Source organism: Denticeps clupeoides, chromosome 18 (genome assembly GCF_900700375.1).
Source record: "Denticeps clupeoides chromosome 18, fDenClu1.1, whole genome shotgun sequence".
Lineage (NCBI taxonomy): Eukaryota > Metazoa > Chordata > Actinopteri > Clupeiformes > Denticipitidae > Denticeps > Denticeps clupeoides.
The window spans coordinates 92,123-120,090 of NC_041724.1; the positions used below are offsets into that span (position 1 = coordinate 92,123).

At 47.5% G+C, this 27,968-nt stretch overlaps 4 protein-coding genes across 7 annotated transcripts in view; all 4 read right to left on the reverse strand.

The window, feature by feature from the left end:
* Positions 1-4,041, reverse strand: part of LOC114768533 (bromodomain-containing protein 8-like) — a 9,076-nt gene extending 5,035 nt beyond the window's left edge. The window contains exons 1-12 of the mRNA XM_028960886.1: positions 3,949-4,041; positions 3,380-3,476; positions 2,801-2,870; positions 2,460-2,509; positions 2,116-2,238; positions 1,962-2,042; positions 1,730-1,794; positions 1,211-1,353; positions 949-1,128; positions 563-650; positions 370-483; positions 7-268 (exon numbers count right to left, since the gene is read on the reverse strand). Of these exons, the coding sequence (XP_028816719.1) occupies positions 7-268; positions 370-483; positions 563-650; positions 949-1,128; positions 1,211-1,353; positions 1,730-1,794; positions 1,962-2,042; positions 2,116-2,238; positions 2,460-2,509; positions 2,801-2,870; positions 3,380-3,476; positions 3,949-3,967 (1,292 nt within the window). The 5' untranslated portion in view covers positions 3,968-4,041. The remainder of the gene's footprint in view (positions 1-6; positions 269-369; positions 484-562; positions 651-948; positions 1,129-1,210; positions 1,354-1,729; positions 1,795-1,961; positions 2,043-2,115; positions 2,239-2,459; positions 2,510-2,800; positions 2,871-3,379; positions 3,477-3,948) is intronic.
* Positions 4,042-11,550: 7,509 nt separating this feature from the next.
* LOC114768044 (N-terminal kinase-like protein) lies at positions 11,551-19,388 on the reverse strand. Of its 3 annotated transcripts, none has more exons than XM_028960114.1 (19): positions 19,196-19,388; positions 17,507-17,647; positions 17,355-17,360; positions 17,156-17,278; positions 16,856-17,076; positions 16,692-16,782; positions 16,452-16,607; positions 16,213-16,371; positions 16,029-16,136; positions 15,828-15,941; positions 15,594-15,749; positions 15,329-15,517; positions 13,831-13,906; positions 13,552-13,755; positions 13,228-13,361; positions 13,070-13,150; positions 12,671-12,997; positions 12,509-12,587; positions 11,551-12,030 (listed from the first exon to the last, which is right to left on the reverse strand). In XM_028960114.1, the coding sequence occupies exons 1-19, from the start codon at positions 19,301-19,303 to the stop codon at positions 11,906-11,908; spliced, it is 2,598 nt and encodes an 865-aa protein (XP_028815947.1). In that variant the 5' UTR covers positions 19,304-19,388; the 3' UTR covers positions 11,551-11,905. The 3 variants fall into 3 exon arrangements, with proteins under 3 accessions (XP_028815947.1, XP_028815946.1, XP_028815948.1); XM_028960113.1 differs by having other exon boundaries at positions 12,509-12,590; XM_028960115.1 differs by lacking the exon at positions 17,355-17,360 and having other exon boundaries at positions 12,509-12,590.
* A 424-nt stretch (positions 19,389-19,812) lies between these two features.
* Positions 19,813-23,730, reverse strand: LOC114768272 (HRAS-like suppressor 3). Of its 2 annotated transcripts, none has more exons than XM_028960464.1 (4): positions 23,595-23,730; positions 22,703-22,802; positions 22,208-22,455; positions 19,813-20,130 (listed from the first exon to the last, which is right to left on the reverse strand). In XM_028960464.1, the coding sequence occupies exons 2-4, from the start codon at positions 22,800-22,802 to the stop codon at positions 19,966-19,968; spliced, it is 513 nt and encodes a 170-aa protein (XP_028816297.1). In that variant the 5' UTR covers positions 23,595-23,730; the 3' UTR covers positions 19,813-19,965. The 2 variants fall into 2 exon arrangements, with proteins under 2 accessions (XP_028816297.1, XP_028816298.1); XM_028960465.1 differs by having other exon boundaries at positions 23,584-23,684.
* A 908-nt stretch (positions 23,731-24,638) lies between these two features.
* LOC114768058 (HRAS-like suppressor 3) lies at positions 24,639-27,662 on the reverse strand. The gene is made up of 5 exons (XM_028960133.1): positions 27,465-27,662; positions 27,141-27,208; positions 26,960-27,068; positions 25,293-25,561; positions 24,639-25,208 (listed from the first exon to the last, which is right to left on the reverse strand). The coding sequence occupies exons 2-5, from the start codon at positions 27,153-27,155 to the stop codon at positions 25,086-25,088; spliced, it is 516 nt and encodes a 171-aa protein (XP_028815966.1). The 5' UTR covers positions 27,156-27,208; positions 27,465-27,662; the 3' UTR covers positions 24,639-25,085.
* Positions 27,663-27,968: the final 306 nt, after the last annotated feature.

Sequence of the window (27,968 nt, forward strand, 5' to 3'; positions counted from 1 at the left end):
CTGGACAAGGTGTGTGTGTGTGTGTGTGTGTGTGTGTGTGTGTGCGTGTGTGTGTGTGCGTGTGTGTGTGTGTGTGTGTGTGCTACCTTCTCCTCTATGATGGCAATGATGTCTCCTACTGTCTCCAGATCCAACTCGTCCCCCATGTATGAAACAGCCACCAGGTCCTCCTCCACCAGCACACCATCTCTGCTCTCTGCCGGAGGTGCAGCGGGGGTCTCCACCACGCCCACCTCAGCCCCACTGTCCACTGCCGCGTCCGCCGGCCCTACACACACCCGCGACGCCCCAAAGACCAGTCACGTTACTCAACGTGCACCTAGACCCTCGTACTGGACGCCAGCGGCGAGAACCCAGACAGTACTCCACCTGCGCCGGACGAGCTCAGCGGCGTCTGCTGGTCCACCGGCGGCTCTGCGTTGCCATGGTACGGTGGTTGGGTGTTAACCTCCAACAGACGAGAGAGCGTCGGTGCGTCCGAGACTGCGCAATAAATACAAATAAAAGGGGAGGCGTGGCCTAAAATACCCCATACCGCGGCGTGAATCTGAGCGCCCGTTACCTGCAGCTGTTACCGCTTGTCCGGCAGGAGCGGCGGCGTGAACCTCGACCCCGTTACTGAGGGCGGACGCTACCTCGCCCTCCACCACCTGAAAATGGCAGCATGTCGGCTACGATTATTCAACACAAATATGTGCGATGAAAGGAATAAAAATCTTGATGTTTAATTACAGTCAGAACTATCACAGCAGCTGCCACATTCTGAAAATACCAAAACAATAAAAATAATGGTAAACCAGTTCATTGGCAACGTGTGACTATTGCAAAAACAGTAAAGAAACTTGTCAATCATGTTTGTTAGATTAGATTTTGCACAGAAAACTGATCTATAAAAAGCTGCAGCGAGCAGTAATCCAAACAAGGCATCATGGGAAATGACTCCCTCACCACTCGAGCGTCAGCAGAAAGAAGGCTGCCCTTCTTCAGCAGCTCCGACAACAGAGGGGACGACGGCGGCGTGGCCTTCTGGGCGAGGAGCTTCTTCTGCGGAGACTCGTCCAGCGGCGCGCCCATGCTTCCGTCTTTAGGGGGCGGGGCCTCGGGGGCGGCCATGAACACGGTCACACCCTGTGAATAAACAAGGGCGGGCCAAACGTTAAAAAAAGCCGCCTGTGCAGGAAGGCACGGGCTAGCGGGGCCGTTAACTCACGGCAGGGCTGGCGCAGGACTCCTCTGCCATGGGCTGGCTGGGATCGCCCGCGGGTGCCTCCTTGCCAGGGGAGCTGGAGCCCAGTGGAGAGCGGACACTGACGCTGGGCACCCTCTTTGGTGTGTTCTTGGCAGCCTGGCGAGCTGAGGGGGGAGAGAAGTGAGGATTTCTTCATGATTCAGCAGAAGAAATTCAAATGTGACCGAGAGATTCATGTAAATGAGATTCGTTTGCTTGAATCAAACTAAAGCTTTTTCCTCCTCCTGAGCGGTTCGTTTGGTTTGGTGTGAACACAGTAATCACACCAAGAGCCACAAAAAGAGGTGGTCTCCATTCAAATCAAATCCCAAACGGTTCTCGCGTGATCTGAAATTTTGGTTTGTTCAGAAGAAAATGATGCAACATTACAAACTCACCAAATCAGACTGATTCGGACCAAAGCAACCAGGTTCAGGTTGAAAAACTCACAATCAAACTATCCTGTCAACATAACTGGTTAAAATGGATCATGTTCTTCACCCTGATAGGCGACCTCTGTGGCCCTCTTCTTCTGCTCTGCTTCTTCCTCCTCCTGTTTCCTCTTTCTGCCAGAAAAAGCACCCCATTACACACACATTACTGAGGTATACATGGAAAAGCCCTTTTAGGGTATTTCATGTGAGGGACATGAACATTGCTCATGAACGAGTCATGAAAAACATTCACACCGATACAAATATACTGGCAAGGAGGCGGAAAATAAAAACCGTACTGTTCGATTTCTCCCCACAGCTCCTCCAGTTTGAGGTCCATGTGACCGGCCTGAATTAGGTCTGCATCTTTTTTCAACTTCCTGCCAAACACACATCACTTAGAACAACGTCATGAACGAGAGATAATGTGATCACCAGATATATGGACGTTACCTGTATTTCTCCTGAGTGTCTTTAAGGATCCTCTTTAGTTCCTCAATCCTCTCAGCGGTCAGCCGACGAACAATCACGTCCTCGATGGTCTCCACCACCTCGCCCCTCTCCCCGCGCTTACGCCTGTAGGTACACAAAGCAAGAAACCTCAGTCCAGCCGGGACACGACATAATCAGCATGAAAGTTTCACTAGTTCACTGAAATGTGGAGAAATAAACTAGGCGATTCAATCAAATATGGAGATCATTGTCAAGGTGTTCAAAAAAACATAAAGGGAACAATTCGGTAGCAGTGCATCGTGCAGTCTCAAAAGAATTGTGCAGAAATTGATCAGGGTGCTCACTTGGGGGCTTCGGTGGTCTCCAGCAGTGCAGAATACTGGGAAGCACAGTGCTGCAGATGTGACAGAAAAGACAGAATTTAATTAACGCCATTAAACACATTGAGACTAACACTGCGGTTTGTGCATTAGAGCCGTGGCGTGATTTAAACGCATGCATGTACAAAACTGAAGTTCTTTAGATGAATGAAGTATACAAAAATGACAATGGCAAACACAACAAAGTGCAAGCAGTATTAACAAACACCATGCATGGGGCTCCAGAAAACTCCACTTGACATTTACAGCATTTAGCGGACCAGGCTATCAGGTTGCACTCAGCTGTCTTTCACGGTTAGACTTACTTTCTGGGAAAACCAATCAGGCGGCCGCCCCGGCTCTGAAAATGGCTTGATGGCTCTACTGACCGACACCCTGTAGAACCACAACAGCACAAGTCAATAGTGGCCATCCCAAGGAATGCTGGAGTGAATACGGAGCCATTTCGGAACTAGAGCGGTCGAGAATCCAGGACATGACCAGAATAATGTTCCTGCACTCCCATAACTGCAACAGCTTCATCCCACGGGCCACCAGACACACACGCACTCGCTCTCTTATATTCAGAACATCTCTCTATTACAGCAGTTTTTATATTGTTACCAATTACACCTGTTTTTACCGCTGTCTGTCGTCTACATGTTTTTTTGTTACATTTACAGCATTTATCAGACGCCCTTATCCAGAGCGAATAACAATCAGTAGTTACAGGGACAGTCCCCCCCTGGAGACACTCGGGGTTAAGTGTCTTGCTCAGGGACACGATGGTAGTAAGTGGGGTTTGAACCTGGGTCTTCTGGTTCATAGGCGAGTGTGTTACCCACTAGGCTACTAACACCCATGTCACCTAACGTTGTTTAAATGTTCCGGTTCTGGACATTTACCAGTTCTGGTCTCCACTCCTCATGACCGAAGAGGCAAGGCACAGTTTCTCCCGGACCGACCATGGCTCCGTGGGGCCGAGGGACAACAGCTTGTGTTCTGCACAGAGAAACAAGTACAAACAGCATTAACACCCAAATTCTCACACAGAAACTAGCAGCGACCCACAACATCCGGTACAGATGATCGTAGCAGCGGCTGCAGCGAGGTGGAAATAAATAATATTTATAGCACAATAAATAATAATAGCACAAGCTAACGCTAACCGACGGTAGCTAATGCAGAAACATGAGGGGTTTGGCGTTTCGTTTTCCTCTCAGCGCTCGATATGGCCATAAAAACCATGAATTAAACCATACATTCTTCAGATTACGTTTTAACAATAGATTGCGGAGCTCTGGTTCATCCTAACTACACTATTGTTAGCAAGAAGCTAATGCTAGCTTTGCAAACGGAGCCACAGCAGATATTCGCCTCGTCTTATTCAACCACTCGCTTCTTATGCTTCCAATGTTGTATTTTCGGACATTACGTTCAACCAAACGCCGCGAAACGGATGAAATGTACCCACTTCCCACGCCGCCCGACATTTCCTCAAGAACACTTAAACAGGAGGCCACGGAAAACGAATCGGATCCACTCGGACGGTTTTGACAGTTACACAGTTTCCACTGGGTGTTACATCAAACGTCCTCCGCCGCCAGCGGACTTTACGTTCATGTTGCTACGCGAGCAAGTTTGAATATTAAGATATTAAAACGTTCAGTTTGATTTTTTTTCGGTGGTTTGCAGTGTCTGTGTTATTTACATTTAAGGCATTTGGCAGACGCCCTTATCCAGAGCGATTTACAACGTGACTCGTTATGGACACGGTAACACGGCGAATCTGTAATTTTATTTAATCTATTACAGTGCTGTTCACCGGGCGGTTTGGAACCGCTGGAATCCCAGCGTCTAATCCTGCGATGGATAAATGCGGGACAGAAAAATGACCGATTTTACATTCCAAAAGGCCAAATCAATGACGCCATTATGTTAGATGAGCGGATTGAAGACGTTGCACATGTACACGTGGCTTATTGGCCACCTTCATGAATCGATTATAATAGTGATATGTTTAATCATCTTAATTTTGCTAGAGATTCGAATGTTTATATGGAAATGTGTGTTTGTCGGCCCACTGAATGAAATTAGGATTTCTGTAAAGACTCCTTTTCTCGGAAAACAAAGGAAGATTCCACGACGCATGCGCACTGGTTCGCGCACTGCGGCGTAGGGGAAGTAGAGCCGGCTCTAAATCCGGCTGCGACCGGTCTGGCCGGAGGCGTCAGGCACCGGAATTCCTCCGCGCCGCATTTGGCCACGTCCGTCACGTCCGCTGTTTTTATTTGAAAATTAAGTTTTTATTCACTTACGTTCGTTCCCCAGGCGCACTTTCTTCGACCCACACGTGGAAATGTTACTAGCACAAAATATAAAATGGTGTGTTATAGTTATTTGTTTCTTATAAATGAATAAACGAAATAAGTAAAATGATTCGACAGGTTTCATTTCTTCAAATTGAATCAATGAAAGAGCAAAATTAGCCAAAACTAATTCACGACCCCACTTAGGTCACAAGAAAACTTTAAACATAGCGTTAGTGTAAATATTGACTAAATGGACCATGTAAGTATACTTATATTAATGATATTTAAATTCATACTAGCGAATCGCTCGTGGTAAATCGTAAGGTTTAAGTCGCTTTTATGTGAGATTGTACTCCGAACAAACTGCGTTGTTCTCAAACAAAGGATCTACTTTTTTCCTGCGCAAGGACGTGGCACTACCTCGCTTTGGGTTATAAAATCCCGAGGTCGGGCGCTGACGGTCACACCATTTCTGCGCTGCTGCAGGGCTCTTTCGATGCGTAACGTAAATTTCTTCTTCAAAGGCACTTTGAGTTTTTCCTTTGTTCTTTTAATTTATTCCGTGAAACTTTAAGAAATGGTGTTTAATCCTTTGTTTGATATGCCTTTTATTATTGTACTTCCAGTCAGACTAGTTCTTACTAGAAGACGTGTTTGCGTTTTGTCTCGAGTTATGTCGTTTTTATAGGCATATTGTGAATATTTCATACCGCTTTTTTGTTAGTAGTACTGAAGTCGTAGTTTTGTACATGTTTGTTTTTTAGCTGATTATCCAGTTTTGTGATAAGACCAGTGGAGTTTTCAGTGAGATTTTATTTTTTTATTTTTTATATATATATATATATATATATATAGTTAAGACCATAGACCTGATTTGTGTTTTAAGTATAGTCTAGTATTCCGTTTAGTCGTTGTAAGTCGCCATATATGGAGGCAGAGGTTCAGGAATGTTCTGGAAGCCGCGGTCGCGACCTGTTAAAATGGCGCCGGGCTAAATGTGGCGCAGTTAGACGCCCAGCTACATGGGCGTTCGACGGCTCCTGAAGACGGCCATCTCGCCTCGTCTGGTACCTCCGGATCCATTTCAGGAAGAATCGGCGTCGTCTGTTTCAGCGTTTTTGTGACGTCACGTGTTACGTAGCCGCGGAGTTGAATTGGACTGAGTCACTTCGATCCTGTCAGAAAGATGGACTTAGTCGTTAGTGGTGTCAGAGGACGGGAGGAAGTCGGGGAGAAGAGGAGGATGATGATGATGAAGAGGAGTAGGAGGGAGCAGGGCTTCGCCAGGCAGAGTAGTCGATCCTTCAGCACCTGATTGGCCGGTCCAGAGTAGCCATGGCAACCATCAGTGATCCTGGGTGGAGGGGGCGTGGTTTGTATGTTTGGTAGAGACGTATCGGCCTTCCACCACGCCAGTCCGACCTTCTTCATTCCCTCTTGCTCGCGAAATTGTTTTTCTCTTTCAGGCGAGGCGGTTTTAAAGACGCGTGTGTTACCTGGCCTTGTCGGCCGCGCCCATTCTCCTCCGGGGTGGTGCAGGGGAGATGTCCACACCGCCGGGACAAGGCATTCAACAGCCCCCGTTCGCGTTCAGTAGATTCTCCAGAAGCCTACATCCACAGATGAGCTTTATTGGTCTCGTAAAGGCCCACAGCGCCACCTACAGTAAAGCTGAGGCGAGCCACGGTTCTGGTAAAAGTGATGTTTCTGCATGTTTACCTCCAAATGAAGAAGAACTTTTTAAGGCCTTGGCCTTCACTTATTTAATAGAAAAAGACTATCTTTGTATTTTGCAAAAACATCAAATTGTAATGCTTGGTTAAAAAAAAAAAAAACTTTGCCTTGTAGTGGGGCTGAGGGTGGGGTCAAAACGCATTTTTCCCCCCCGAGTTCTTTCCAACAGGCACAAGTCAGGAACCCCTCCGATAAGGATTGGTGTAGTGAGAAGCGTTGTTAAGTTCGATTCCTGCCACAGTGATTGGGAACTCCTGGCTCACGGATTCAGCTAGAATGTTACTGGGGTATTTGGTTTTTGAATATGAATCTGTACTTGAATTCTTGGCTACTGTTGTCATGTGGGGGTGCGGGGGGGGGGGTCAACTTAACACACATCTGTTCCTAGACTTCACAGCTCCCGTTTAAAGGAAAAAGCACCAGAGGCTTAGTTCGACCGTGACCCATCCACAGATGGACAGATGATCCTTTTAACCATAGTGCATCATGGGAGCCCACTTCACTGGCGTAGTATGAGGCAAGGGATTCAAAGGGGATCTTCCATGTGTGCCTTTCGCTTTGGTATTTGCCCAAGAATACGTTAAAATGGAAACGTAGATGATGTGGAGGCCCTGTGATGAGTATGAGATGGGGGATTTCGGGGCTGGGACTGTTTTAACTACGACTCTTCTAGATGATCAAAAAACCCCTGAAGGAACACTTCCACTTGACCCCTTACCTACACCGATGCCAGGAGTCACGGGTATTGTAAGCGCTGTGCAAACAAAATAACTGTAACATCATACTTTGTGTGAAATCACTCAATTTTGTGCTGATGTCTGGGTGGGCTCAACTTTTCTCGGGGTGGTATCGTGCCTGTGTCTTCTGTCCTTTACATTTTTCCAGTATGCCGTCCCTCCGAGTGTTCTCAGACCAGTCCGCAGAACAGGAGATCTTGTGCTGTCTATACAGAATTGATTTAAAAATCCAGCTGCTATTGGTCACGTAAGGTTGTCCCATTATTCCTGCCTGTGTAAAACAGTGTCCTGTTTTATGTAAACAGCGTTTTCATGTGTGTTGTATCCCTTATGGTCTGTATTTTGGGCAGGGGGGGGGGATGAGTTGTCGTCTTTATGCTTTTTCAGGAAGGTGTGAGCTTGCGGCTTTTGTTAAGAACATGAGATGAACCCAAAGATTGACTGCAGCTCTTAACCAAAAGTGGATTTGACACCAGATAAGTTAAAATATGAAGGCGCTATAATGGAAAAATAGGTTTGTTAAATATTCACACTGTCAAGTCTCCTGGTACAGTTAGTTTGTATGTTTAAACACGTACATTTTTAAAAGCCCCATATTGTGGTTTTTGTGATGTATTTTTGTTTTTTTTTGGGAGGAGGGGCATTTTTTTTGTGCTTTTTCAGGATATAGGGTTTCACAAGGGGAAGCTGAGGTGGATTTGAACGTGGATGAAATCAGTCATGAAGGTTGATTTTTTTTAAAGTAATATGGGAGTAACATAAACTGGTTTTGACTAGTCTGTTTTCTTAAACCCTATTTAATGGTAAATGTAAAATTTGTACCTGCAGTAAATAAATGTGTGGTTATGTTTTGAATCCCACTTCTGGTATGTATTTGTTTTTGGGCTCTCTTTGGGGGGGGGGTACATTTTCTTGTGCTTTTTCAGGAAGGTGGGTGGTTCACAGCTCTCATTTAGGAGCGCGAGATGAACGCAGGAGGATTAAGGCGTCTGACAATTCAAGCGTTATTCCCGCAGTTGAGTGGTTTAGTCTTGATTTTTGCTGTAAAATTTGGACCATAAATATATTTTGTCCTCCCAAGTTAAACGTAGAAGTGATTGCTTGCTGTGAGTGTTATGGGTGTGGGGGCTCTGGATTTTTGATCTTTCAGAATAAATGCGCTCCTGTGAAGATTCACCGTCTGTCCCAGGATGTGTCGTGACCGCAGGAGTTGGCCTGGCCTTTTGTGCTGATCTCGACAGGCAGGAGCAGTTGAACTCTTGATCACTTCATCGTCTTTACGTTGGCCTGTGCAACTGTGCAGGACCGCTTAAATGAATGGCATCATTATGTTGCTTTGCAAATGCATAGCAGTTTGGTTGATCATGCAACTGTGTGATCAACGGAAGGTCACGCAAATGTGTGACTTCTTCTTTTAAACGTGTGTAGCCTTGTGAAATGTTTGGGTCGGAGGGTTTTCTGGGGTTCTTTACCCTTTCAGATAAATCCTCCAAGCTGCGACGCGCAAACGAAGTCCTGCTTACATGAAGTGCAGTGTAACAGGTCGTCTTTCCTTTTCCCCTCATCTTACATTAATCCTCATCTAGTTGAGCTAGTTCTGGTTCCATTGCTGCCTGAACCCCTTGGCTTTATGGTTCCACTACTGTTTTGCTTTGCACTTGAGGTTTGTACGTGCGATTTGGTGTGTGTGTTGTGTGTAGTTTCTTTTTCAGACCACTCATCTATCCCAACTTCCATTTGCAACTGCACCTGAAAGCAAGGCTGTGGGAAGCTGTCTGACTGCTGAGCAAATGATTGAGTCGTCCAAACTGAACACGCCAAACCCAGTTTCTGTCCTGCGCTTGAGCTTAGGCCACACCTCTTCCTGTCTTCGCTTCCTTTTATTTTTGTGGGTCAGATTGTCGCAGGGAACACAACCCAGTCTGTCTTGTGCATCTTCTTGGAGATCCCCTCTTCTAACTTGAGCATCAGTCTGCTATGTTCTTGGTGTAGTAAGTCTCTCAAATCAATTTAATTCTTGGGTTTATGTGTCTAAATGTAACCTCAATGACTGCATGTATCTGCTTGGCAAAGTACAGATTAATTTTTTTGCAATATAAAATATGACTAGCATCACAACCCACTGGGGATACTGTTTGGGGGGAAGAGTTTCTTTCTCTTTCTTTTTCAGATACTCTTGGTCCTTTTAATCACACCTAGTTACAGAGCTTTTTGGATGTTGGCTATAACTGGACGAACGCCTTCCCCGTATTAACTTCTTGAGAGCGTCACTTCCGTGGTGCTGGTTCATGTTTGGCAAGTCCACAGTGGATTTTGGGGTCGGGTGGGTGGGTGGGATAAATCTGTGTCTTCTCGTTTCAGCTGCAGAACTTTTTAAAACTTCAATCATCATCGTTGTAAATGACTGCCCGAAGATCGTGGTGATAACCTTAACGATAGTGGAGCGTTCTTACTGTAATGGTGGAGGATGATGTGCCGGGGAGTGGGGGCAAGAAATTCCAGTAGTTCCCTTCTGTTCCACACAGACCCCCGTAGGTGAAGAGCCGATGACCCGTAGATGAACACGATTGCACACCTGAAGAGTTGGGCAGGAAGTACTTCTGAGTAGCACCATCTTGATTGTTATTCTGAGGGAGGGGAGTGGGTGGGGGGGCTGAATTACTGTCTCTTTCCCCTGTTTTTTGTTGCAGCGTAAAAGCCACGGTGCATCAGGTTTTCAACTTCCAAGTGTAGCTGGCGTTCCTACAGGAAGATCCCTGCTTGGGAAGTGGTGGGGGTGTAGCGAGTTGTGTGGCCGTGGTGCCGTAGTTTCGTGGAAAACCAGCAGCAGCAACAGGTTTTTCTTTTTTCCTGGGGGAGCAAACCTCCGTTTGTTTCTCCAGGTTTTGCTTTTTGTCCTGCAGCCCAAAAAAAAGCAAAAGGCTCCGGTTGCGGCACTCCTGACCTTCAGGACGGGGTTCGACTCCCTGCGGCGTCCTTGCTTTTTCCGGCTGCTGTTCGTGTGCTGGTCAGTAGGGCGAAGGCAGAATACGATTACAGGAAGTTGGGGATGAGATTCATGTTGGGGATGAGTAGGGGATTCTGCTGGTATGTTGGGAGGAGGATGTGGAGGAAGAGTGACCAGGCAGGAGGGGGGAAAAGGATCAAGTATGAGGTTGATTTATGTGAGCGAGGACCTGGGGAATCTGCTGTTGCCGCCGGTCACGGTGAGATTAGTACTCAACTTTTTTCCATATAACCTGCGGGGTACCAGTTATAAGACCATGTCAACAGTACACTGGTATTAATGACACTTTGCCATGGACCCGACCAAACATACAAAACACCGTACGTTGGGGGGTGGATGGGTCAGAAACAAAAGCAGGGGTACGTTGTGGGAACCCTCAGAAAAGCACACTGACTCTACACAACGTCAGTAGCTACAGAGGAGGGGAAAAGTGCGGTGGATTTATAATCCCACGTAAAAAAAAAAAAGCTGCTCGCTTGTCCAGTTTGCGATCAATAGTCCCAGTGATCCCTCTTTGCGATCGATGGACGCCGTCTGTGTGCCCACGGCTCTGCCCGTTCCATCAGTCCATCCAGCCTGGTGGGGTTGTCTCTGTTTCACCAGGGCCACGCCTAATCCAATCGGCTAGAGTCCTGGCATCACTGTTCCGAATAGGCACACTGTCCTCCATTTCTCCCACCCGTCCATCATGGACCCAGCAGCAAACGTTCCGGCAGGACACTCGGGATCTCCTGCTCCTGGATTTACGCCTCGATGGATCGTGTTGGGAGACCAGGTGATCACATCCATGATTTTAGTTGTTCGCAGAGCAACTCTCTCAAAGACCGTAACACGGAGTTAAACGACAAGTTCTGTGGACGCAGAATGAAACGTTTCACCTGGATGACTGAGACTCTTTGCAGAAAGTGATTGTCATTGTGATGCACTGCGGCACAGCACACACTGCACGCAATGAAATGTGTCCCCTGCATTTAACACCTTGCCGCTGCGGGAATCCGAACCTTCGGCAACCTTCTGATTACGGGGCCGCTTCCTCAACCGCTGGGGCCCCCACTGCAGGAGGAGCGAGAGCGACACGTCCGAGCCAGAGACGACATGAAGGAAGGAAGCTCTTCAGTTTTTACTATTACTAACTTTACCAACTATTCCAAAAGTGCTTTACCGTTTCTAGTTTTTAATAAAGTTGTGTTCAACTTGTCAAGTTTTTTTTTTTTTTTTTGTCCCCACATGGTGTGAATTATCCCATAAACATGTTAAAGTTCGTGTATTAATCTGACTGTCTGGAGTTTTCCATAAGAAGATTAACCTTTATTAGGGCTGCAAACATTCGCATGCAGGAAATATAAACGTTATTTGTGCATCAGGTCATTTGAAGTTCTCCATAGATTTATTATATTTACAGACATAAAAAAAAAAAAGTAATTGATCGTGTAACAACTCCAACAAACGTGCCTAAATGCCACCGTAACACATTCTACCGTCATCCTTGCATAATACAAATAAAACGTGTACCGGGTCAAATAGTCTTTAAGGATTCTTAAAAGCCTGACGGGCTCTTTAAGGCGTGGTCCTCCAACACAACCAGGAAGTCTGTTCACTGCCCGGTCCAGCAGCAGCCTGGAAACGAACTCCTTCGTCTCCTCAGTCCAGTTTACGGGTCCCCAGCTTCAGCGGACCCCTCACCGCCTTGCGCTCCGCCCGTTTTGCCTCGAGCTCCTTCCTCCGCTCCTCTCGTTTCTTCTTGGCTTGTTCTGCCTTGCTGAGGCCTGTTGGAAAGAGGAATTAAATCCTAAATTCAGGAATTTAAATAGTGGAGTCTGAAAGGAGGACAGAGGACAGTGTGACATTTTCATTTAATTGCGACAACGTGGCATAACACGTACTTTATTTTTTTACATCATTTTCCAGACGTCCTTATCCAGAGCGACTTACAGTCAGTATTTACAGGGACAGTCCCCCTGGAGACATTCAGGGTTAAGTGTCTTGCTCAGGGACATGATGGTAGTAAGTGGGGTTTGAACCTGGGTCTTCTGGTTCATAGGCGAGTGTGTTACGCGCCAGGCTACTAACACCCTGTAGTTACAGGCACAGTCCCCCCCTGGAGACACTCAGGGTTAAGTGTCCTGCTCAGGGACATGATGGTAGTAAGCGGGATTTGAACCTGGATCTTTGTCAACGTGGCCATTTTTCCCATGTAAAATGAGGACGTTCCCTGTATGGGGTAAACTGGTCAGCGTTACAGACCTGGTTCCCCGTCCAGAGACTCCCAGTTGTCCTCTGCGCCCCAGTCCCCGGCAGAATCGGCCCCCCAGCCGTCATCAGCCTTCTGTCCACAGGAGGAAAAAACAGTCAGCATTTCGAGGTTACAGGAACACCAGACATTCTTCTTATGTCCCTCGTCCTCACCGCGGCCGCTGTTCTCTGGGAAACACTGGAAAGGACGTCGCTCTGTGTCTTCGTCCCCATAGAGTCCCAGTTGTACTCGCTGGCCAACCGGACGCCCTTCCGGCCTGAGCTGGGTGAGCCCTTACTGGCTGAGGAGGCGGCCATGTTGTTTCTTGTTGTTGGGGTGAAACTGTCTCCCAAACCTCCTTCCTTGTCCCAGTCACTCCCCCAGCCTTCATCCGCTGGTGAACTTTGACCTTGGCCATCTGCATCTTTCTCATTGGACCAGTTGTCATCAGCGTCCCAACCCGAGCTCCAATCAGGGTCCTGCTTTTTCATGTGGCTCATCTGCGAAACGAAGTGATCAGTAACCGTCAGACCAACCAAAGCGCCCCAGACGCCCAGCTGCACCCCACTTACTCCTCTCTGGGTCTTCACAGCTGAGGACGCTGAGGACCAATCAGAGCTCCAGTCAGCTTCCTTCTGGGCCTTTTCATTTTCCTGTGAGAGGTTTAAACTGTGAACATTGTGGAATACATCACCAACACACAGGACACGGTGTCTTCTGAATGGATCACCTCAAGGCTGCCCCAGTCTTCATCCCAGCCATCTTCAGCTGCAGCTTCTTCTTCTTCTTCTTCTCTGCCATGTGAAGCTGCTAACTGGCCAGCTGGTGCACAAGTTGGATTTCTGGGAGCGTCCAGCTCGGGTCCTTCATGGATGAGATAACCAGACAACATTACTTGAGCCCCAGGTCACACCTTCACGTTTCTTCTACAGAACGTAGCCCTCAAATCCGCTTGTGGAGACAGATTTTGGGGCCACGTTCTGCATCAAACTGCATTGCAGCCCACAGTCATGTCCACAGAAGCACATTTTAAAGACTAGAACACCAGAACCACCTTCGTTTGAGCTGGACTCATCCATCGCGTGTGGAGCAGCTACAGGGGCGATGTTCTCCGGCGTGGCCCCCTCGGCCCCCGGCACTGCGCTCCGGGTCATGAGTTTGGAGGTCAGAGAGGAGACGCCGGTCACTGCCCATCCCGCCCAGGTGGCGGCGGACCCCGCCGCCGCGCCGCCGCCAGCGGATGAGGTCACGTCCTTCTCTGTGGAGCCCGCCGCAGTTCATCCAATTAGAACTTAGAACGGACATCTGGGCGGGGCTTCAAACAAATACGCACCGACTTCCGCCAGCGTGGACGGGTCCTCGGACACGGTCTCCAGTTTACTCAGGAAGCTCTTGATGGCTTTGAAGGCCTGCAAGACGAAGGGAACCTGTCATTTACATTTATATCTACAGCATTTACCAGACGCCCTCATCCTTTTATAAGTCAAGTGATCGTCACATGTGATACACAGCAGCATGGCACACGGTGCACACAGTGAAATGTGTCCTCTGTATTTAACCATCACCCTGAGTGAGCAGTGGGCACCATGACAGGCGCCCGGGGACCAGTTTATGGGGACGGTGCTTTGCTCAGTGGCACATCGGCGGACCGGGACTCGAACCAGCAACCTTCTGATTACGGGGCCACTTCCTTAACAGCTAGAACCACCACTGCCCCGGAGTGACTTACAGTCAGTAGTTACAGGGACAGTCCCCCCCTGGAGACACTCAGGGTTAAGTGTCCTGCTCAGGGACACGATGGTAGTAAGTGGGGTTTGAACCTGGGTCTCCTGGTTCATAGGCGAGTGTGTTACAACTAGGCTACTAACACCCCCTACGTCCCTACACGCCCGGAACGTTCTGCGGAAATGTCCGGGCCTTGCGCTTTCACTCCCTGGAATCCAACACACAGAGAAGGAGGAGGAGCTTCTTCCCGCAGGCTATCCGAGATGTCAACCACATCAACACTACATAGAACTCCAATACACTCCGGCACCTTCACTCTCAACCACTCTGGACAAAATCACTTATATATATGGGGCGATAAAAAAAAATTATCGCCGTTAATCTATTCACAAAGTTGTGTTGGGAGCTGGTCTATACTACGCAAGCTATTGTGCCGGAGTTACATGGTTACACTAGATTTATAAGTATATTTCTTCTTTCTTGTGTCTTTTATTTTCTTATTTTCTAAAGACTTTTATTTTGTTTTTGAGACCCGGTTTGCACTGTAGGAGGCGAGAACGAGTCTTCGATCTGTGAAATTACCACATCAAACGTGACCTGGTAACATGGATGCAGCTATTTAACTGAATAAACAGTTGGTAAACACAAGTACATCTTATTGAACATAATTTATCAGAGTAGAACAGCTTTCTGAAGCAGTTTGTGATGCATTTTGGAAACAGGAGATGAGCCCCTGGTCTAATGCGCCACCTGGCTTGAGAAACCCGTTCTCAAAGACTTACTTCTAGTCATTATTTGGGTAGCACACATATTCTCAATGCCTTCAGCAGAATTCAAATGAGCCATTTTAATCTAGATTAATCTAGATTAATCTCACAGCAATCTTGGAATTAATCTAGATTAAGAAAATTAATCTATATATATATAATATATATATATTGTCTTTCACTCATTTGCACACCTTCACCCCACCTGTTACACCTATTTTATGTTAAAGACATAAAAGTGTAATATTTTGCTCACGTTTGCAGTATTTGCATGTTGGTTTTCATTTCGTGTACGACTGTGTACGTGACGAATAAAGTTTGAATTTGAACGTGACTGGCCTGGTCTCGCACGTTGCGGTCGGGGTCCACGGCGAGCGTGCAGAGCGTGGGCAGGACGCGCGCGGCGCACTCGGAGACGCTGTAGTAGTGGTGCGTGGCGGCGAAGCCGAGGACGCCCGCCGCGCGGGACGCGGGGAACGGGTCCTTGGTGGCGCGCGAGAAGGCGGAGCTCAGCACCCGCTGCCGCGTCTGTCGGGGGAGAGAAGCGTCAGACCGGGCGGCACGGCGGCCCCCAGCGGCACGCGGCGGCGGAGGTGACGGTTACCGCCGGGTTGAGGTACGAGGCGATCTTGCCCAGGCACACGGTGGTGTTGCACCGGATGGGGCCCTGCTCGTCCCGGGCCTGCAGCCGGGCGAAGTGGCGCATCAGCTCCTGGTTCAGGTTCACCTCGTTCAGCTTGGGCGCCAGGAGGAGCATGGACTGCGGGGAGAGCGCGAGAGAACATCTCATACGTGCCGGGGCGGGGCGGGGCGGGGCGGCGGCGGGCGGCGCGGGTACCTTCACCGTCTGCTCCCGGATGGCGGGGTTGGTGTCGGTAAATCCATGGACGACATGAGGAAAGATCTGGGAATTGACCGCGGCTTCGTTCAGGTACTGAATGAACTGCTCCATCTGTGGCAGAGGAGAGAAACCTTCCAGCATCTCTAACTCAGGTGGAGCGGTGGAGATTCTCGCGGTGGAGATTCTCACGGTGGGTACCTGCTGCAGGAGCCGGATCCTCATAGCCCTGTCTGTAGAGGAGAACATCTTCACTATGACCGGAATGATCTTCTGCTGGTACTCCTCAGCAGAAAGGTACTTCCCCACCTGACACACACACACACTCACTCACACACTCGTCCTCCTGAACATGACACAGACCCGACATGGTAGAACCACCCACCTTGAAGAGCGGCGTGAGGACCACGGCCCCGGCGTTGCCGAACTCGAACGCGGTCAGCAGCTGAGGCAGGACCTTGTGTTTGCAGAAGTCCTCGGGGAAGGAGTCCAGGTTCTCGCTCAGGTCCTGGAAGAACCGCTGCTTCTCCGCCGCCTCCTTGATCTTCGGCAGGAGAAGGAGAAGGAGAATGGCATGAGAGCGAGCCCCCGGATTCCGGCCTGAAAGGCGGTCCGGTTCTGTACCTGGATCTCCTCCAGGAACAGGTTGCTCTCCACGAAGCTGTTGCTGAGGAAGCCGCCGGGGGCGCGGCAGTTCTGAAGGAAGCGGGCCGGGTTGGGCCGGGCTTTGGGGTTCGCGCCAACTAGCTCGCAGTAATGAGGAACCAGCGGCTTCGGGATCTGGAAAGACACGGATCCACGTGGACATTCATGTGGAAGTTCAGGCAGGTACCTTCCGGAAGAACGTCTTGTACGCTGGGGCACCTTTCCAATCGTTCGCAGGGAAGAAGCCCGCGGCATCGGCCCGTTGAACACTTCCCATATCAGACATCCGAGACGCCACACGTCCCCGGACCTGACGGAGGGACAGGAGACAAACCAGTTTCGGAATCCGGCTGGAGACCGGATCCAGACCAGGTCCAACTCACCACTTCTCCCCGCCGCCGTCCGGGCCTTCGGGGGGCTCGTACTTCTCCAGCTCGGGGTCTACACTCCTCGCCGGAGCGGGAGGGGCGGAGTCGGCCTGCTGCGACGTCACGTGATCCAGGCCGCCAAGCTTCCATTCTCCTGCCCGGTCCACAAACACCGCCCACATTCCCAGGTTGTTATGGAGCAGCTGGCCGTCGTTCACCAGGAAACTCAGGGCTTTCTGGGAACGCCACAAAAACCGCTGACGAGAGGAACCGGACGTGCACGTCACGCGCGACTCCGCCCGGCGGCCCGCTTACCACGATCTGATGGAGACCCCAGGACACCTCCAGGTCCCCTGAGCCGCCCTTCTCCGCCCGGGTCTTCAGGTGGGCCGCGAGGGGCGTCACGGGCTCCGTCACCACGTAGATGCTCCTCTCCGTCTGGCGGGAGGAAGAAGAGCGTCAGTTCAGGGCCCGGCGGAGGACCGGCGCTGCTCTACGTTCCACCGACACTCACCTCACGCTGGGCAAGAACCCGCAGACGGGGGAAATACAGAAGAGGTTCAGAACAAATACCCGCCGGTTTTACCACGAACTAACACCATTAAACATACAGAAATACAACACGTCCTCCCCCCGGATCCACAAACACTTCCCCCGTTTTCTCACCTCTAGACCGTCCATGTAGGCCAGGATGTTGGGGTGTCTCAGCGTCTTCATGCGCTTGAAGGCGGCCTTGGCCAGGTGGGTCTGTTCTTCTGTTCCTGGTGGAACCTCGTACAGGAACACTGACACGGCTTCCCCCGTCGTCTGGTTTTCAGAAACACAGACCGCACACCATCATCATCACCACATCAAGACACCATCATGATCACAATCACCACATCAAGACACCACCATCACCACATCAAGACACCACCATCACAATCATCACATCATGATACCACCATCACTTCATGATACCATAATCATCATCATCATCACATCAAGACACCATCACCACATCATGATACCATCAGACACCATCATCATCACAATCACATCATACCATCATCACATCAAGAAACCATCACCACATCATGATACAATCACCACATCAAGACACCATCATCACAATCACATAAAAAAACCATCATCACACCATCACCATCATCACATCAAGATACCACCATCACCACATCATGATACAATCATCACATCAAGACACCACCATCATCACATTATGATACTATTATCATCACCATCATCACATCATGATACCATCATCATCATCATCATCATCACATCAAGAAACCATCACCACATCAAGACACCATCACAATCACATAAAGAAACCATCATCACACCATCACCATCATCACATCAAGATACCACCATCACCACATCATGATACAATCATCACATCAAGACACCACAATCATCACATTATGATACTATTATCATCACCATCATCACATCATGATACCATCATCACCATCATCACAACAAGACACCACCATCACAATAATCACATCAAGATACCACCATCATCACAATCACATCAATAAACCATCATTATCACATCATGATACCATCACCACATCATACCACCATCACATCAAGACACCACCATCATCACTTCATGATACCATCATCATCACCATTATCACATCAAGACACCACCAGCATCACATCATGATACCATCATCACCACAATCATCACATCAAGATACCATCATCATCATATCAAGATACCACCATCACATCAAGATACCACCATCAACACCATCAGACACCAATCACATCAAGACACCATCATGACACCATCATCATCACATCAAGACACCAAAACAATCATCACATCAAGACACCATCATCATCACGATACTATCATCACCACCATCATCATCAACACATCAAGACACCATCATCATAGGGTGCAAGTAGCCTAGTGGGTAACACACTCGCCTGTGAACCAGAAGTCCCAGGTTCAAACCCCACTTACTACCATCGTGTCCCTGAGCAAGACACTTGCCCCTGAGGGGGGACTGTCCCTGTAACTACTGGTTGTAAGTCGCTCTGGATAAGGGGGTCTGGTAAATGCTGGAAATGTAAAATCATCATCATCATCATCATCATCATTCCAGGTTTTATACCGGAACTTCCTGCTTGACGTGGCGACGCTCGGGCTACGTGGCCCGTTCAGAATCCTCCTTATTCCGCTCCTACAAACCCCTCCGTCTTTATTTCACTCCGGTTTCCTGACCCTCCCGCCGGCGGCCATGAACGCAGCTAAACGGCCTTATTTTCTGGGGTGTAAATAAAACGCGACGCCGCGGCCCGGAGCCCAGTGCTGGGCCGCTTTAAAGCCGCATTTACCTTCCTCCTCCCCCGGTGAAGGGTCCATATCCCGGAGCGCTCCTGGCTGTCGGGCAGAAGCTCGTAATTAAAGTCTTTAACGGGGTCCCGGGCGAAGAAAGACCACATCCTGGCCCGGCTGCTGGAGACGGCATGAAGCGATAATGGCGGCTGCAGGGACGCTCGCCGCCGCTGGGGGCGCAGAGAGCCGGAAGTACGGGGGTAGAGCCGGAAGTACGGGAGAGAGGGAGGGAGGGACAGAGAGAGAGTGAGAGAGGAGAGGGAGAGAGAGAGGAGCTCTTGAAGCTCATCGAGAGAATGCCAAGAGTGTGCAAAGCAGTAACCAGAGCAAAGAAACTAGAATATAAAACATGTTTTCACTTATTTCACCTCTTTTTGTTAAGTACAGAACTCCATATGTGTTCATTCATAGTTTTGATGCCTTCAGTGAGAATCTACCAACGTAAATGGTCATGAAAATAAAGAAAACACGTTGAATGAGAAGGTGTCCACACTTTTGGCCTGCACTGTATATTTTATACAATTCAGTGGTTTTATTCAGTGGTACGTATGTAAATATGTGAAAGAACCCAGAACTCAGAGTTAAAGATGAGCAGATAAAACACCTCAGCAAGACGTTTAAACTGGAACAATATGATTTATTATAACTGGTCTATACAGGCTGAAAGCGGAGATTAGTAAAAATAAACTTCCAAATAGTGCAATTTGATTCAGCGCCAATCAAACCCATGTTGTCTCGTGACGGGCATCTTCATTCTGAGGTCTTTAGTTCAGTTATTTTCAATTTTTCTTTTAAGCCAAAAAAGGCCCTTGACAGCGGCGGCTCCTCCTGCCACCAGAACAAGAAGCGGCGCCTCCGCCACCACCGCCGTGGACACGGCTAATACCGCAGCCGAGGTCAGAACCGGGTCTGCAAGCGCCATCGCCCCAACTGCCTGAAAACGAACACACGAGCACGATGAGAGGGACATACAGTCAGGAATCATGGATTCTACTGGTGGTGGTTACGTGGAACTCTTGTTAATGCCAATTGCACATTTCCCAGTCGTGGGACCAATAAAATATTAACTTATTTAATGTTAACTATTTTGAACCAATTTACGGTACTAATCCAAAGAGCACTAAATACGTGGTGTAATGCACAAAGACACCAGACGCCCTTATCCAGAGCACCTTACAGTCAGTAGTGATGGGGACAGTCCCCCTGGGTGTCCTGCTCAGGGACACGGTGGTAGTAAGTGGGGTTCGATCTGGGTGTCTCGGTGTGTTATGGACCACCACCATGTCATATTATACACCACTCAAAAAATGAGGGGAACACAATGAATGAATGAAACATTCTTATTAAATACTTTGTTCTTTACACAAAAATTATAGATGACACTCGCCTGTGAACCAGGAGACCCGGGTTCAAATCCCACTTACTACCATTGTGTCCCTGAGCAAGACACTTAACCCTAAGTTGCTCCAGGGAGACTGTCCCTGTAACTACTGGTTGTAAGTCGCTCTGGATAAGGGCGTCTGATAAATGCTGTAAATGTAAATGTAAATATATCAATGCATGGAGGCAAGCCAGGCCATAGCAGATACTACATGTATGGCATTGTCTTGCATTAGGAGGAACCAGGGCCAACCAGCATAGTGTCTCACAAGGGGTCTGAGGATCTCATCTTGGTAGCTTATGGAAGTCAGGCTACCTCTGGCGAGCATGTGGAGGGCTGTGTGGCCCCCCAAAGAAATGCCACCCCACACCATTACTGACCAACTGCCACACCGGTCATGCTGGAGGATGTAGCAGTAGAACGTTCTCCACAGCATCTCCAGACTTTGCCACATGTCCTCAGTCTGAACTTTCATCTGTGAAGAGCACAGCGAGCCAGTGGAGAATTTGTTCTCTGGCAAATGCCAAACGTGCTGGACGGTGTTGGGATATAAACGTCGGACCCCCATACCACCCTCATGGAGTCATGTTCTGACCGTTTGAGGAGACATTTACATTTACAGCATTTACCCAATGCCTTATCCAGATCGACATACAATCAGTATTTACAGAGACAGTCCCCCCCCTGGAGACACTCAGGGTTAAGTGTCTTGTCCAGGGACACGGTGGTAGTAAGTGGGGTTTGAACCTGGGTCTTCTGGTTCATAGGCTACTACCACCCTACTCGGAGACGCATTTGTGGCCTTACTGGTGGGTTGTTTCCCTACTCCACATCTCCTGATGTACTGGAACCTACACTGACAGACACAGCAAACCTTCTCACCACAGTTCTCACAGTTCCATCCTGGATGAGCTGCACCACCTGAGCCACATGTGTGGGTTGTAGACTCAGTCTCATGGTACCACTAGAGTGAAGACACTGCCAGCATTCAAAAAGGAAATCACAGGAAGTGAGAAGGGGTCTGTGGTCACCACCTACAGAACACGCCTCTATTGGGAACAACTTGATAATTTCCTCCATTTCCCCCTGTTGTCCATCCCATTTGCACAACAGCATGAGAACTTGATGGGGGCAGTGGGGGCCTAGCGGATAAGGAAGCGGCCTCGTAATCAGAAGGTTGCCGGTTCGAATCCCGATCCGCCAAGGTGCCACTGAGCAAAGCACCGTCCCCACACACTGCTCCCCGGGCGCCTGTCATGGTGCCCACTGCTCACTCAGGGTGATGGGTTAAATGCAGAGGACAAATTTCACTGTGTGCACCGTGTGCTGTGCTGCTGTGTATCACATGTGACAATCACTTCACTTTGGACTTTACTTTTGATGGTCAGTGCTGCTTCCTAAGTGGACAGTTTGATTTTTTCACAGAAGTGTGACTGACTTGGAGGTACATGGTGAACTTTAATTGTTCTCTTAATTTTTTTTAATAAGTTATAATAAAAACTTTTTTTTATCTACGAATCCAAAACAGTATTTTCCTAATGTGTTCAATGTATTGATTGCAATGACATTGATTATTGTTATTACTGAACTGTACTTAAATGGTAAAATCTGGTAAAAAAGGCTCCCATACCTGTCGAGAACGAGGTTCTCCGTATCGTAGCTCAGTGACAAAGTGCTCACAGTTGGCCATGAAGACATCGTAGAACATTTCCCTGTTCACTCGCTTCTCTGCCTCCTGAAGAATCAGGCGGATGGGCCGCACCCTGAACTTGTGGTCCAGAATGTTGTTGACGTGGTACGTGTGGTTGCCGACCACGTCCCCGAGTTTCTCCTTCCTCACAAGCCCCTTGTTGCCGTTCCCAGACAGGCTGCTTCTCCCTAAAACTCCCGGAACAGAATAACCAGTTCACCCAAAACAGACGGAGCTACGGCCGTGAGATTTAACACGACAGAGAGCAGGAATGTGGAGGATTAAGCAGGTTCTCATCATGGTATCTCAATATGGAATCACCTAATATTTACCAATTCAAGGCTGGTGTGAAGCTATATTTCAGATAAAGACAGAAACATTTTGTCTTCTGCGAGTTCCAGATGATAAAGTCCCGCATGGCTGGGCAGCTCCTACCTCCAGTGGTCAGGTGAATAACGTAGCCGGCACCCACGTACATGGCCCAGTGCTGGTAGACTCCTTTTTCAATCTCAATCAGGTCAGCAGGTTGTGGCATCTGATCAAACAGAAACACATGATCCACCCTGAGAGGACCTTCCACAGCGACTTCAACCCTCAACTAATTTTTATTAGTTATCTTTATTTTATTGGATGCTTTTAACAAAACGATTCAAACATGATCTGGATTAACATTTATTTTTTTGTACGATGTCATGGAGTTTTGTCATCCAAAAAGACACATTTTTTAAAAGCATTGACAACATTTTAGAACTGTTTTGTACCACCATCTGATTCCTGTTCCTGACACGGCTTGTTTCATCTTCTCAGCCTCTTCCTGTGCTTGTAATGCCCTGGATTTCTACAGAGACGCATCCAACGTGCTACTTTCCTCCAGCTTTCTCACGGTGCCCATTGATTTACACATTACATCTCGAAATGGGAACTGGAACAAACGTTCCTGCTTAAATTGAGTAATATTTCAATTGTTGTTTGTTTTATGGTATAAATAGTAAAAAATGTATTACTGATGCGCTGACCTGTAAAATACACTTACACACTCGTCTGTAATCCTACATTAATCATATAAACCCCGTACCAAACACCACCTGATATTATAATTTATTCCCTCGTACACGAACCGAGAGCAGCCGCGGACGTCTGCGTATCGTACGCTCACGTCAAAATCCCATAAATCATCAAGTCGGTGTAGAAATGATCGTACAGCCGAGGGCACTTTCACCAGGTTCTTCTATAAAATGTTTCATGACATATTAAGATATTATGCGTTGGTTCACGCTAGAAAAGGATCATTTTGAAATATAATATAATATTTTTACATTGCACTCACTGTAACTGTTCCAAAACCAGGACTTCTTGTCCCATGAAAATCCTGCAAGTCACAGCCGTGTTGGGCTTCCCGTCCCCTGCATTACATGTGTCACCCAGCAGGGGACAGAAGACGTGTGCAGGATTGAAAACAGCAGGTGTTTATGGGAAGAGGTCATCCAGTTACTGAGAAACGGCACGTCATCCCCGATAACAACACGTTTCTGTGTTCATATTTACTACATGTATGATCATCTTAAAAAGTCGGTGAAATATTACCAACGTCTTTCTCTATAAATTTCTCTATATTCCCAACCCTTAATTGCAAAGTAAGACTTGAAAGACTCCCAAATCAGAACAATTTTAAAGCTGAATTCATTCCTGCTTTGTAGAAGTTTTCTACTAAATGATCCTGAAATCTGAAAATTCACATTTTTAGCTAAAACTTTGTTGCACCCAATTAAAAATTTGCCTGAACTGACCTGAGATTTATTTTGGGATGGTAGTAGCCTAGTGGGTAACACACTTGCCTATGAACCTGAAGACTACGGAGTCACAGGTTCAAATCCCACTTCTTACCATTGTGTCCCTGAGCAAGACACTTAACCCTAAGTTGCTCCAGGGGGACTGTCCCTGTAACTACTGATTGTAAGTCGCTCTGGATAAGAGCGTCTGGTAAATGTAAATGTTGAATTGTAGAAAAGATTAAAATAGCCCAATATTGCAGCAACAGTCACATAATATTCGATCTCATTTAATATTTTAGAGACATCAAATGTGATATATTGGCATTTTGTTCCTTATGTTTCACAGTGGAGGCATTTATTTCATGTGGCAACCTGTTTAAATTGGACCATACATCTGAACGCTTGTCCAAAAGCTGCATGAGCCATTACGCCAAAATCTCCTAGCAAGGTCAAAGTTCAACACGGCATAAGAATGAAAGTAGACGCCACTGCGAAGAAGATTAATCTGCATATGAGCTGGACGCCCAAGAGAACACAAGACCAGGACAGGACAGACTGTCAAAGTGATTTTACGTACAGCAGTGTTAGTCAAGATCCAGTTGGTCCAAGATCAGTTATTCAGTTTATTCTCAAAAATAACGGATTACATTTTATAAAGCCATTTTAATACACATACAATACAAAACTACTAACTGCGACATCAAAAAAAATGAAATAACAAATTTTTATTAAACTTCATTTAAAAGCTGTGATAAAGTTCATTCTTAAAAGTGCACATTGTGATTAGGAATTTCACTCCTTTGGCAGTTAACAATATTCAATAGGAAACTACTCAAAAAAAAAAAAAAAAAAAAAGATATAGAATTCATCACCAATATAATTAGGGTTAGAAATCACTCACAGAGTCGACCTGGACTCAAAAAACCAAGCAGTAACGATACCAAAAATATCAGATGGAATACGGGGGTACGTCTCCAGTTTTCTCCCTCAGGTACGTGGAGTTGTGCTTTTTTCCTTCCTTTGGTGAGACATCTTGTTCTTCTGCCTCACTGCTGGTTCTCCCTTTCTTTCTTTCCGCCTCCAAAAAGGCTGGCAGCCAAAGCAACGGCCCCAAAACCGATCAACGCCGCCACGCCCACCCCCACGCCCACCTCCACAGCATTGCGGACCTGAAAGGCAGGAGCGTTTACAGATTCAAATCCATCTAATAAAGGTCATGAAGAGCTCCACACTCGGACCAGCTCGGGCGGTACCTGTCGAGACTGGGCCTTCCCGTATCTCAGCTCGGTGGCAAAGTGCTCACAGTTCCCCCTGAAGACGCAGTACGGCAGCTCCTGGCCCAGAAGGCTCTGCGCTTCGCGGAGGATGGCGCGGAACGGGCGCGGCTCGTACTCCTGGTCCAGGAGGTTGTTGATGCGGTACTGGTCAGTCCCCACCACGTCCCACAGTTCCTCCTTCTTCACCACCGCCTTGTCGCACAGGACCGACATCATGCTGTAGGCTCCGCCCCGCGCATCTTCAGCTGCGGAGACACACGTACAAGGAATCTGGTCAAATACGGCACGGTGTGTCAGAGCAGATTTACTGCACTGTTCTTCATAATGAGCACGAACTAAAAGAAAAGCTCAGATCAGATTAGGACCAATCGTTTTTGGAAAATCAGGGTTTTTAAAATTGTTAAATGTTTGTAATTGTTTCAATAATGTAATTACGTCGCTCGTTGTATTAAACCTTATTTATTATGATCAGTGCTGTAAAGATGTCTTGAATTCTTTTGAAATGTAGTAGAAATCAGGATCAGCTCTACGCTGGGGCAAGAGGGGGCAGCACCCCTTTAAACAAACGTCCCGCCTCCTCAAACAAAACTTAAAAAAGTTAAGAAAATTATAAAAAATTAGCCACAAATGGAATATGGACCAGATTTACTACAGTAAATCTCTGTTCTGTGTGACTCCGTCCCCAGCCAAACACCCAATCTCTGTTAGTATGCAAATGAGCCGTAGTCATGTTTCTCAGTAGGCGGCTGCACAACAGCTGTGAGATTATCTATATTTCAGAGATAATATATCTATATTTGTACAGTCAGTGGTGGACTCGTCCGATGTTCTTGGAATAGAAGAGTTTCTTTCTCAACCCCACCAGCACCACATGATCCTGTCTGCTGCATGGGACCAACCGGAGAACCCAGACACAAAGCCCCGCCCCCTTATACAACAGGCTTCTTTTTGTAATCACAGCGATTTAAAGCTTCTTGACTGTTTTAAAATATAACTTGGCCTTTCTTTTTTAGGTTTGTTAATATTGGCAATAGTGAGAAGTGTTACTGTTGGGTTCATATGATAGTCATCAAATTACAGTAAATGTTATGTTTTCAGTTGTATAATCTAATGAAGAATAATCACGTTGCCACCTGATCAATGGTCACTGGGGTCTGTGTGCAAAACCAGCAGGAGCTCAGCATTGAGGTGGGACACCAGATCTGGTCTTAGAGTAGTGGTCTGTCAAAGTCCAGTCCAATCACATGACAAAACCGGTTATCCAGAGCACCCCACCCCACCCAATTTTTTTAAAAATAAATAAAAGCTCCCACTTTCATTTTCAAGTTCAAATAAGAGAGGATGACCTGTGGAAATTTTACAACAGAAAGCAAACCGAACAAGATAAGAGCAGCAGACATAATTAGCAGAGAGAATATGTATATTTGTAAATATACAAATAAATAGTCTGGAAAAAACAGTGGATGAGAGTATTAAAAATATCTGTATGTATATACACACATACATACTCACATATACACATAAATATTTGTGTATGTCTGTATACATTGAATATATGTAAGAGTACATATGTTGAGAAGCATATCGTTTCATACTAATTGTAATAATTTGCTAAGTTTCATTTTCCCCGGATTGGCACTTACTGGGCGGGGCCAGGTGGATGACGTAACCGTCCCCGATGTAAATAACCCAGTGCTGGTAGGACCCTCTGGAGATCTCGATCAGGTCGCCCGGTTCGGGCTTCTCATCATACTGGGGGACAGACGAGTCCGGGGTTAGAGACCCGCCCGGATCAGGCTGCGAGATCCCTTCAAACAAACTTACCAGAGTCGGTGCCATTTTTGTGGCGTCAGTCGTTTCGTCCTTATGCAGAATAATAAAATCAAGCTGACCTGAGGAATAAACCACGGAAACATTTTAAAACCAACACCGATTAAAATTTGATGGAGAGCGCAGAGATCACGGCTAGTTTCTCTTCATCTTTCCCTCTAGATGACCGCTAGCTTAGCAGTTAGCACCTGCGTTTTAACGTCAACAACAAGAAAAACCTCCAAAATGTTAAAACACTCCAGCTGCTCCACAAGCCACCATCCCCACAGAATAAAACACGCCGCCCGTGTTCGTCGTCGTGTTTCGGTGGATAAATACCGAGAACCAGGAGCAGCAGCGGCGGAAAACAGTCAGCTGTGAGGAATCAGAGCAGAAGTCGCAGAGACTTTTAACCCGGAACCACAGGAACAGAACACTGGATCAGGCGCAGAACTTTAAACACAGCAGGGCCACAGAAACAGAACACTGGATCAGACGCAGCGTTTTAAACACAACAGCAGCACAGAAACAGAACACTGGATCAGGCACGGCGCTTTAAACACAGCAGAAAAGAAACAGAACACTGGATCAGGCGCAGAGCTGTAAACAACAGCAGCAGCACAGAAACAGAACACTGGATCAGACGCAGCGTTTTAAACACAACAGCAGCACAGAAACAGAACACTGGATCAGGCGCAGCGCTGTAAACTACAGAAGCACAGAAACAGAACACTGGATCAGGCGCAGCGCTGTAAACTACAGAAGCACAGAAACAGAACACTGGATCAGGCGCAGCGCTGTAAACTACAGAAGCACAGAAACAGAACACTGGATCAGGCGCAG